The sequence below is a fragment of the Parasteatoda tepidariorum genome, chromosome 3 (genome assembly GCF_982258835.1).
Source record: "Parasteatoda tepidariorum strain Cologne lab strain chromosome 3, Ptep-v5.0, whole genome shotgun sequence".
NCBI lineage: Eukaryota > Metazoa > Arthropoda > Arachnida > Araneae > Theridiidae > Parasteatoda > Parasteatoda tepidariorum.
The window spans coordinates 74,324,729-74,336,661 of NC_141757.1; the positions used below are offsets into that span (position 1 = coordinate 74,324,729).

Genomic DNA, 11,933 nt, shown 5'->3' on the forward strand with positions numbered 1-11,933 from the left:
TTCAATGTTTATCACTAAGTAAATTACCATTTTTTTCCGGATGATTTTTGATCTTCAAATTATGTATTAGTCACGTGAAAACTATGGTTCCAACAATAAATAAGTAATCCCAAGAAACTGAAGTAGTAAGATATAACCTGATTGAAAACTTCATTTGCTAAAAAAAATATACAAATATAAAGCAACAGTCGACATGTTTGTATATATTTGAAGCGAATGAAGTGTTTAGTCAGGTAATATGGTTCCAGTAATCAAATCTGAAGAACGGAAAGTTAAATTATTGAGATCATATTTTCCAGATCACCACTACCCGGTACATCGTTACTTGTCGAAAATCCGTAGATTTATTCAAAACAAATAGAAAAAAAATCCGTATGTTTATTCAGAGAAAGTATGATTTTATGTCTGATTTCGTAACTTAAAATATCATCGGCATAAACTAGTTATATTTTAGGCAATATCTTCGAACCATTAAAATTGTATATTAGGACATGATAATTCAAGCAGAATATCAAAGGTAATTAAGGCGTTCTGTTTTTTTTTTAAATGCACACTGTGTATGAATTATAGTTTTAACAGAAATCATTACATAGTAATAGAATGAAAAAGTTAGCCGCCATAAACTTATATGGAACTTCCTAATAAACTGACTAAACTGTAAAAAATTCCTGATCAAATAACGGTGTAAAGCACCGACACTTTGGTTGTATAATCCGTAAAATCCATTTTACTGTAAAATCCATTTTTACAGTTAAATATTATACCGTAATTTTTACGGTAATATTTTTTTAATTAGAGTGATCCACTGATTTTACTGACTTACCTCAGAATTTTTGTTCCATAACATGTCCAGTAAAGAACGACGGTACTTTTTTATGTAGTTTGATCCTGAATTTTTTACAGTGTATCATGCCTTAGTGGTTCCAGATCAATATGAAGCAAGCCACGATTTGTATGCTACAATTGCTTTTCTTTAATTTATTTTAGGAACAAGATCCAGCTTTTATGGGTGAGGAAGTAGCTGAAATCTCCAGAAAGGCAGTTAACCGACGCTATAAGTTGAATCCTTACCTCTACACTTTATTTTATAGGGCTCACACCGATGGCAAAACCGTTGTCAGACCACTATTTCATGAGTAAGAAAAGTTATCCTAATTTTAAATATGTTAATCCTCTATTAGGACTTAGAGTTATTAAAATAGAACTTCAATTTTTAAAAACATTTATGTAAAATTTGCATCATTTGAATACATTTTCCGAAGAATGTAGACTGAAAATGTCAAAGATGCAGTATATTGCATTGATAAACTGATAGATTGGTTTCCATGAGAAGAAAAGTTGGTCAGCGTCTAAAATACAGTAGCGACAGTAACGTCATCCTACAGAGTCATAAATTAATTTAAACGAAGCGCACGCCGGATTCCGAATAATAACTGATTAAGAAGTTTGCCTGAGAGCATTTTAAGCGAATGCAAAGTTGTGGTGAGATGGATGCTTCCGAAACAGGACAACGCGGGGCTCAGTTTTTAAGCATGATGTTGATATTTTTCATCAAATGTTTATTGTTATAGCAAGATATGTTTAAGACAAATGGCTGTGAACAAATGGTGTGGAAGGACATATATAACTATTAGATCTGCACTCAAAGCAAGCAAACACTATGAACTCCCTTGAATCCATTGTTGTTGTCAATGAACTGATTAGAAGTAATTGAATAGTTGCGAAGCGTGACATTTATGCAGCATTATGTAATCGCGATATCTATCACTCCCTGTCACTAAAAATCATACAAATATGCATTGTACAGTTCTGCATGCACCCTTCTAAGAACGACTTTATAATGATCTTGTACACGAGTACACGATACTATTGCTAATACACAATACTAATACACGAGAACTGGTTAATTATGTGCGGTGTTCTCATCTTGAATTGTCTACTGATCATTTGGACAATTTTTATACACGAAATTTAAATTTGAACAAGAAACTGAAAATTTTTGAATCGCGTAGTAAATACTGGTACGAAATATTGTTAGTACAACTGTATTTAAATTCATGACGAACTTCTCACAGAAAGGCTTGCGTATCATGTAATTGACAGAACACGTTTTGAATGTCAATTCTTCATTCAGGTATTATAATAATTAAGCTCTATTAAGTGATGATTTCAAGTGGTCACTAATTATGATGATCTCAAATTTATGCACAGTAACCTTTTTATTCATATTCTAATGCATAATATCTTGTTAATTTATGAACCATATAATTTGTTAGTATTTTTATTACTGAGAGAATCTAGAAAAAATTAATTTAATTTAGATTCCCAGCCGACCAAACAACGTGGGACATCGATGAACAATTTATGTGGGGAAAATGCCTTCTTGTTTCGCCACTCCTAAGAGAAGTATAATTTTTTACTTATTTTTTTCTAGAAAGAAGTTAACTTATTTTTATACGAATTATTGATGGCAATTTTTAATTGTATAAGAATAATAATAGAGGAAATCGATACATTATAAAAACATGCAATATTGAATCCTGAATTAAATATGCGTATCGAAGAGATTTTCTGAATAGTTTTATGTAGGCTTCTGACAATATCCAACGTGTCCTTTAGTTACTATACAAAATATGTATTTTTCGAATATTTGTTAAAAATTTAGCTAAGAATATATGCACAAGTACATAAGAAAGTCACAAGTTAATAATTGCAGCCCAGTAAAAGTAGGATTTTACTGGGAAAAATCGTGGAAAGCTGGAAATTGTTTTATTTGAGTTGTATCCAATTAGAAGGATTAAATGTTTGCTCCTCTCTGCTTGAAAAACTTCGGTTTTGACACACGAAAGACACTGAAAATAATTTCAGACTCTTTTAGATAATTTGAAATTAAGTAAAAAATTCCCATTTAACAAACAAATCTGTAGAACAAGAAATGTTGAACACAAAACTCTAATTTGAGTACCCAAAAATTGAACTTTTGTTAAAAAAATAAGGTAGTTGTGTTTAAGTAAAATAAAATAATTTTTACTTTTTTTAAAAAGCCATAAAACCCTTTAAATTCATGAAACTAGTAATTAATTTCTTAAATTTAAAAAAAAAGGTCAAAAATTTTCAAAAAATTTAAAAATCTTCTTGTTGTTGTTGTTGTTACTTATCCCCTTGGTCTAGAGCCCAAGACCAAGTCCAGAAGATCATGTCGTATCAGCAAGTCATAGACAGTCTCTCCATCACTCATCAGTTGCCTCACAGAGGCACCAATGCAATCCAAAAGATGAGATGGAGAAGCGATGGCCGAGCAATGACAATAGTCATGTCTTTTCTTTCGCTCTGAAGGTCAAACACTTTATAAGGCCGGCTCTAAGTCTTGACCAGGTCTTGACAAAGCTGTTTGAGCAAATCTAGGACAAGTGCACTGTAGGGATAATCTGGGGCATTTCGCGGCATACCAATCATGGTATGCTGCCAATTAAAAATCTTTCTTGCGTAATAGTTAAAGCTTACTAGTTAGAGAGAGAGAAACTTTTGTACCTTTCATTTAGAAGAAAAACAAAATCATTAGAACAATTTCCAGTTTTTCACACACTTTCTCCAATTGTGGTCGATTTTTGAGCTATTATTTACTGGACTATTAGGTGAGGAAAATTAACATTTGTGTCAAAATCTGGTGAAGTATAAATTTAGTTTCCTAATGCGCACATAATTTTGATCTTGTATATGTATAAAGGTCAGTGGTGGCAGTATAAATTGTATCTAAATCTAGTCTCAAATATCTAACATATTTTTTTTGTAATTATTATCAAAAATCGAAGTATATGACGCATTAACGTTAAGATAAATCATTAAGATACGATAAGAAAATATACATCGAAGTATGTTGATAAACTGATATTGTATAATTTATAATTATTTATATCAATTTTTAATATTTAATAAGACATTATTTTTATTTGACAATCTATTAATTTATCTCATTAATAATATACTAATAATCAGAAATAAATATTTAACTACACATTTTTTAATTTAGGGAAAAACGAACGTTGATGCATATTTACCCAAAGGTGAATGGTGGGATTTTAAATTTGAAAATGTAAGTATACTCTTATTAAATAACTGTCAAATATTAATTATTGCCTTTTCAATTGTTGTATTGCGACCATGACGTTTCATACACCACACCGAAGAGCCATTACAATATGACCACCCTGCTAATTACATGTAGGACCACCTTTAGACCTCAAAACTGGTAGCACTCGCCATGGCATTGATTCCACAAGGTGCTGATAGGTAGTCTGAGGTATCTGGTACCAAGCGCTCACCAACTAGTCCTGCAATTACCTCACATTGCGAGGGGGTAGCGTGGCAGCACGAATTTGGTTTTCCAAGTAGGACCACAAATGCTCTATTGGATTAAGGTCGGGTGAATTTGGGGGCCAAGACATGACTTGAAAGTCCCTGGAATGTTCCTCGAACCAATCCATGACGATTCGACCCTTATGACATGGTGCATTATCCTGTTGGTAAACACCATCCCCAGCAGGAAATACTGTTGCCATGAATGGGTGAACCTGGTCTGCAACTATGTTCAAGTAACTTACAGACGTCAGGGATTGCTCTATGAGGATCATGGGTCCTCATGTGCCCCATGAAAACATAGTTCCTGGGCTAGAAACCATGAAAACCTGGGCGAGCCCATTGTTGTAGATGTTGTTGTTGTAGTTCATTTACGTCGCACTAGAGCTGCATAATGGGTTATTGGCGACGGTCTGGGAAATATCCCTGAGGATGATCCGAAGACATGCCATCACAATTTTGATCCTCTGCATAGGGGATGGCACCCCCGCTTCGGTAGCCCAATAACCTGCACGCGAAGTCGAGCACTTTACAGTAGCACAGTTTAACGAGGACCAATACCATTTGTTATAGGTGGAGGGTGGTCATAATGTAATGGCTCTTCGGTGTATAATGCGACTTATATTTTATTTCGTATGATATATATTATTGAATATGAGAATGACAAATAACATAATTTTGAATAATTGTTGAAGTTTATAAAGAATGCGGAAGACTTTGTATATTTTTGTAACATACACTTTGTTCTTGAGAACATGATGTTGATTATTACTAGTTTAACGCACATATTAATTCAGATTTACTTTTGATAATGATTTTAAAAAAATATATTACGTGTAACAATTACGTTACACTCAGTATGGGGAAATCCTAATGGTAAATACAGAACGATGTACGTTTCAAATTGACTTTATCGTACAACTTATTTTATATCTTAACTTTCTGTGAAGCTTAATTATTCGCGAATCGACTAATGATATCTAAGATTAACTGGAAGTTATTTTTATCTAAATATTTTTAAAATTAATGCTGTTCCATAATTTTGTTAAATATTTAAAGATTTTTAAATTTTCTTGTTAATTTTGTTTCATGTATATTAAATATCAAACGAAAATATTATGAATACTTTTCTTTTACACAGTTAGATTTTCATTCTAAAATTACTGTAAAACTATCGGCAACAGTCTTTCCATCCAATTAATTATAAAATTTACGCTTAGGAGCACTTTTTACCTTTACGGTTTTGAAACCGTTTACAACTGGAATGGTTACAAATTTGTGAAGGCAAAACTATACGGTTTTGTAACCATTTACAACAAGCTTATGCACAGATGATTATGCTGTGTCACCCATATTTCTATACTATACCGTAAAAATAAAATTTAACTGAGATTTAGAGTTAGGTTTGGATAAGCTTTTCGTTAGGTATTGGACATTGGGGTTAGGCTATGGTTGAGTTGTGTTTTGTCAACTGAATTTCAGAATGTGGCTTGATTGATTTATCTGGTGGCACCATCTATCATCAGTGATGGGAATTACTAGAATTTTTGTATTAAGCAGCTCTGTGGTGCTGCAATCTATATGTGAATGGGAATTTCGTATTTTTAATAGTCCAGAGTCATGAATTGACAAGTGCAGGACTTAGGAAGTTCTTAATGTGTTGAAGGAATTTAAGAGATATTGTTGTGTCAACGCTGGGATTTGAAAAATTTTGTATGTTTCTAAATATTAGCCAAAGAATTACGTATCTTAATAATTTGAATTTCATTATTAGAGCAGTCTAGAAAGTGTAGATGGACAAACCGTGTCAAAAACTGTCGATGATTATATTCCAATTCATATAAGAGGAGGATGCATTTTGCCTACTGAAGACACCCAACTTACAACTCCTTCGAAGTGAGTATTAGAAGACGTTACATCCCGGGGGAAAATTTTCATGACAAATTCTGTTCTACCTCCAATATTGATTTTAAGCTTAGAGAAAAGTGAATTCAAGAACCATGAAGGTTCAAACGCTGAAAAATTGATTTCATAGTGTCAAAATGCAAGCAAATTATGGCAGGATTACTCCCCCACTGCGTAATACTGTCATGGTTTGTTTGCTTTTTGACACTTTGACAACATATTTTTAAGCATTTGATTCTTCATGGCTTATTCTAATCTTACTGCAAATCTTAAACTTGAACTGAGTATGTATTCGGTGGAACTGTCCGCGAAGCGAACTCGTCGCACCTTCATAGAAGATTATGTGCTTGGGCAACTGTATTAATAACAGTAGGTAGCAAATCATGGACTCACTTTTCTCAAAACTTTAAATTAACAACGCAAGTGAAAAAATATTTGACAATAAAAACTTTTCTCCCGAGGTACAGCGTCAACTTATGTTGCAGTTTGAAAATTAATTTTACCTCATTTCTCAGAGCATTTTTCAAAGCTCTTTCGGCAAGAAAAAGAAATACGACACGTTCTGAGTTTCATGAACTTAAAGTAAAACTTGAATTTCAAATTTTAAATTATATAAACCATCTTAGTGAGAAAAGTGTAATTGATTTCAAAAGAGACAAATATTTTAAATATTTGAAACTTATTCAACTTTTATTTAAAAGAAAAAATATTGAAAAATTGGAACAAAAGAGCACTGTTTAGTTTCAAAAAGCTCTGAGTTTTCTTGGTATTGGCATTTTGTGCTGTTTAAGTATTTAGCACAAAGGATGTTAGCTAGAAGTGTGCATAACAAATATAACAGGTAATAATAGCTGTTACGAACTTATAATAATTATAAAAATAGCGCATTATTCGCAAAAAAGTTTTATTTCAAGTATTTAAAAGCCTTTAAAGAACAACTTTTTACCTATCCATATGAATTATTGGAACTTATAGTATGAAAAATGCAATATGATGCATATAATTGCCACTGAATTTCGTAGATAATTGATATTACATGCTGCTTATAATTGATGCCTTCAAGTAAAAATCGCCATGCAAACGGAACACTTAGTATGAAGAACGGAATATGCTGCATATAATTGCCACTACATTCTGTACATAACTGCAATTATATGCTGCACATAACTGATACCTTCAAGCCAAAATTCACATAAAACAATAGAGCATTTAGCATTTATGCTATACATAATTGTCATTGACTTCGTACACAATTGCAATTAATTTTATGCTGTACATAAATGTAAACTTGTTGACATTAACTTTTAACTAAAAACCTCTTACATTCATAAGTCTAATGAAAACTATAAATCTAGTACTTTCGAATCGAACGTAGTTTTATGAAAGTCGATTATTGGTCGTCCAAATAATTCGAGCTATCAAAGTCAAGTGATTCCCAGATGCCTTCAAGCCAAAACATATAATTGCCGCCACCTTCTATACAAAATTGCCATTACATGGTGAATTTAATTGTCCTTAATTACAACGTGTCTAAATTATAATTAAATAAAAATGTCAGTACCGAAAGGAAACAAAAGTATTTTATTACTATATCTTTTTGAGATCTTCTTATAAATTATGTTTGATTTTGCCTTGAGGGCAACAATTATGTTCAACATGTAATGGCATTTATATGCAATTTAATCCGTTCCTCAAATCTTGTAAAATTTGTTCAATTAAGAACTGGCAAGTAATTATTATCTACTATTACAAGGAATAATGACGACAAGTGAAAGTCATAAGTACAAGTAATTATGACTATTTGTAATGTTTTTCTCTTTTTTGCTAGAAATGAAGTAAGGAATATCAGTCTGTTTATTTATCCACTGAACAACAATGCATCAGGAGAACTCTTCACTGATGATGGCTTATCTAAAGGTAATGAATCCTATATTAAATATTTATTTCTTATAACTTTGTGTTTAAGTGATATGATTTTTTTCTGTGATTTATTATATTATATTATGGTTAAGTGATATGATTTACTTATGATTTTTTTCTGTTTGTTTTAATCTAACCTAACTACTTATTTTATATCTAGACACAATTGAACAGAAGAAGTATGACCTTTATCTTTACAATATGATGAATGTAAGTATCTTTATTGAGTTCAAATTTTATTACTTTTGACCACGGGATTTACCAATGCAAAATAATTGATATTCATCGAAGTTCTTTCATTTCGTAATGAACAAAGTTAGATAACAATTTTACTTACGCTTTATAAATGTCACCCAAATTAAAAGTAGACAAGTGTGATAAAAAATGTAGCAACAATAGTGGCACTAACATTCAAGGTTATGAAAGAAGGAGTTCACCGTTGACTGCGAGCAATTGATTAACTAATTCGTGTGTGAGCATTTAAAGTGAATGTAAAGTCGTATAGATATTATCAGAAAAAGAGATTTTATCAAAAACCCAGTGTAACGAATTTTATAATTTCACGCAAAAAAATTTCTCGATCCGCTTTAAAAGTTTTCGAGTTATAGTAAAATACCCAAAAAGGGAATTTAACATCAAGGAGTCAAATGTTTGGATAGCTCTTCTGCCTGCGACGAGATTGCGACGACTACTGCGACGAGATTGCGACACCCTCTGCCTTATTTTAAGGACAAAATATCTGAATCAGTCGAAAGAAAGGTATGCTTATTTAGAGAAATATTTCTTGTACCTAATTTCGTAACTTAAAATATCGTAGCATATTTAAGGCTAGCCCCGTGAATCATAGTCCTAGTATGTGAAAATCCGATCATAAGATCAATAGTTGTTCTAGGTGTTCACTTTCAATTATTATTTTGCCTGCGGTATATTAAACGCTGACTTAAATGAAACCAAAAACATATCAATAGAACTAGCAATTAAAAGGGGTATTTGTATAAAGAAAGCAATTTTGGACTAAGAAATATTTACGCCTAAGACCCTCATAATTTTGAAACTATTAGTTTCCTTGATTTAAATTTAGCCTCATTCGGTTAAGTATAACAACACGCATTGAAAACTATGCCTTAATTTCCTATGTACCAATGTCTAGCGCCTAAGTTAGCATAAGCCAAAAATGGCACTTTTTTTTATACATGAAATCCTTATGCTTTACTATTAATTCTCTCAACTTAGTTTTGATCTTATTCAATTTAGTATAAAAATAATACTATATAGGATGCAATACTACAATTGTACAGTGAGTAATATTTAAATTTAATTCTCCTTATTTTGACCTTCTTTTACTTCAGTAAATATAAGATTGAATCCTAAGTTCATATCGGAATGCGGAACAAACTTTAGATATTAATATTGGACAAAAACCAAGTCTTTTAAGAAACTTTTTCCTGATTATTTTCGTATTCAACGACTTTAGGAACTGGCAATAAGAAAGAAATTTTGACAATTTGTCTCTAATCATACTAAATATTTTTAATGAATAATCTTTTTCAGAATAATTTACCCCTGTTCATTATTTGTTGCTTGGTGACAAAAGTTGGTGATAAAATAAGTTTTTTTTCTTTTTAATTTAAACGTTTTAAGATGAATAATTTCTAGTTACTGTTGTTAATTTTAGACACATTTATCATGAATTAAAGGAATATGATAAAATAAATTGATATATTTAGTTAGAAATAAAAATAAATGCTTGCAATTTTCCAGAGTATTTTTTTTGTATCTTTTATCAATTTTATTAGTTTCCGATTCCCACTACTTACATTTATTTTGTACTAAGAGAAAAAAATTTTTTGCTTATTTTTCGTTTACGGTAAATTGCCCAAAAAAATATTTTTATTGAAAGCAATAAAAATACTTTATTATTAATGAATACTCTTTGTTTTAATGTCTAATTATTATTAAAATGACGTCTAATTATTATAATAATGTCTAATTATTATAAAATTAAAATTATGCGTCAAGTTTTTAAATGAGTTGTGAATTTTTTCAAAGTATTTTTTGAAAACCAGTAATAGGAGTTTCAGTAATAATGTTTAAATAATTATTGCTTAGTTTTTTTAAAACTGCTTAAAAAAGTATGATATTTATATTGGTTCATGCATTAAGTTTGTTTTTATTAAAAACTTAAAATTGAAAAATATATTATTTAGTGTGATCTTACAATCAAAAGAGCGGAAGGTACTTCTTATGATGGACAGCAATCTACACTTAAGCGAGTTTATGTGTTCAAATCTGGAGATGTTACCAACGTCAGCATAGATTCAAAAACTATTCAAAGTTTCAATTTTGACAAAAATACAAAAGTAAGTTTCTTCTTATTTATTTACATTTTAAGGATAATTTTTAAATGCTGATAAGATTATATATCAAGTCTTATTAAATCTTTTTAGCACTTAAATTTCATTTTAGCTTAATAACATAATGTCATGAACTAAAAATGTGTGTGAACTAAAAATTTAAGTATAATTATTTTGTTCTCTATTTATTTGATCATTTTCTATTTCGTCAATACAACTAAAGGCAGCTATTTTGTTTGCTTGCTTTTATAAAAAATAAAAAAAAAATAACCGTCTACGAATTTTCTTGAAAAACTAATGGAAACTACGTTCAATTGTATTTTAGCAAATAATAATGTTCCTATTAAAATACTTCTTTGTGAAGAAGCTCTTCTTTGAAGGCTGAGTTCTCATATGAAAGAATTCTCTTTCGCCATTTTTGCATTTGTGTTCTGAGTTTGCTGTTACAGTTTTTCCTGACTGTTAGTTTAATTCTTTTTCATCTTTAGCCATTACCTTCTACACTAATGTAAAAAAGGGCGTCAAGATAAAAAAAAAAAAAACCAAAGTTTTATGAAAATGAAAAGTACTCGAGATGAAAGACTTCTAATATTATAATGTCTGAAAAGTTACTGCTATACTGCATTGTTTAGGCTCATAAAAATATGCAGAAGATGGTTATAGTGGTTTTAGGCTCATAAAAATATGCAGAAGATGGTTATAGTGGTTTTAGGCTCATAAAAATATGCAGAAGATGGTTATAGTGGTAGTCGTTTCAATGAAAAATATTAAAAAGTTTTAAGTATTTTTTTAACAATTTAAGCCATTTGTCAGTTTTAAATCTAGATTATTGGCTTGAACAAGATAGCATATAAAATTTAAAATGAGTGCTTTTGAATTTCTGGCACTCAAACTGAGTCTTGGTGAAAAAACTCTGATGAACACCTTTAGAATTAGTATGACGTGGTGCAACATTAATTAATTTAGCTCTATTCAGATTAAGTTGGAAATAAAATAATTTTTTCCGTAACGCTATCTTTCTTTACCTTTTGTACAAGAATGGCAGTTTTATTCCAATACCATTCGCTAGAACAAATATTTTTGTATTATACGTAACTTAAATAAAACATGAATTTGTTCTTGCAGGTTTTGACAATCGATGTAAATATGGAGATGAAATCTATTACCAAGATCACATGGAGAAATAAGGATAATAAGTGCTAAGTGTAAAGATATTAGCAAGCATAGAAAAGACTATATTATTAAATTTGTTGAAAATGTTAAATATCATAATTTCATCACCATTAATATTTCACCACAGAACATAACTCTTCAACTTATTAGTGATTAATTTTTATCTTTATAGTAATTTTCATTTTACTATGTCCTACAAAAATAAAGTATTCTATGTTCTTTAAA

The 11,933-nt window shown here is 30.4% G+C and overlaps 1 protein-coding gene across 2 annotated transcripts in view; it reads left to right on the plus strand.

Annotated features, from left to right (window-relative positions):
• The window catches only part of LOC107436692 (sucrase-isomaltase, intestinal), a 101,423-nt gene extending 89,490 nt beyond the window's left edge, over nt 1-11,933 (plus strand). For both annotated transcript variants that reach the window (XM_071181506.2, XM_043045140.3), the window contains exons 17-24: nt 988-1,136; nt 2,322-2,406; nt 4,031-4,093; nt 6,131-6,252; nt 8,090-8,178; nt 8,342-8,391; nt 10,389-10,541; nt 11,661-11,933. In XM_071181506.2, coding sequence (XP_071037607.2) covers nt 988-1,136; nt 2,322-2,406; nt 4,031-4,093; nt 6,131-6,252; nt 8,090-8,178; nt 8,342-8,391; nt 10,389-10,541; nt 11,661-11,738 — 789 coding nt within the window. In that variant the 3' untranslated portion in view covers nt 11,739-11,933. The remainder of the gene's footprint in view (nt 1-987; nt 1,137-2,321; nt 2,407-4,030; nt 4,094-6,130; nt 6,253-8,089; nt 8,179-8,341; nt 8,392-10,388; nt 10,542-11,660) is intronic.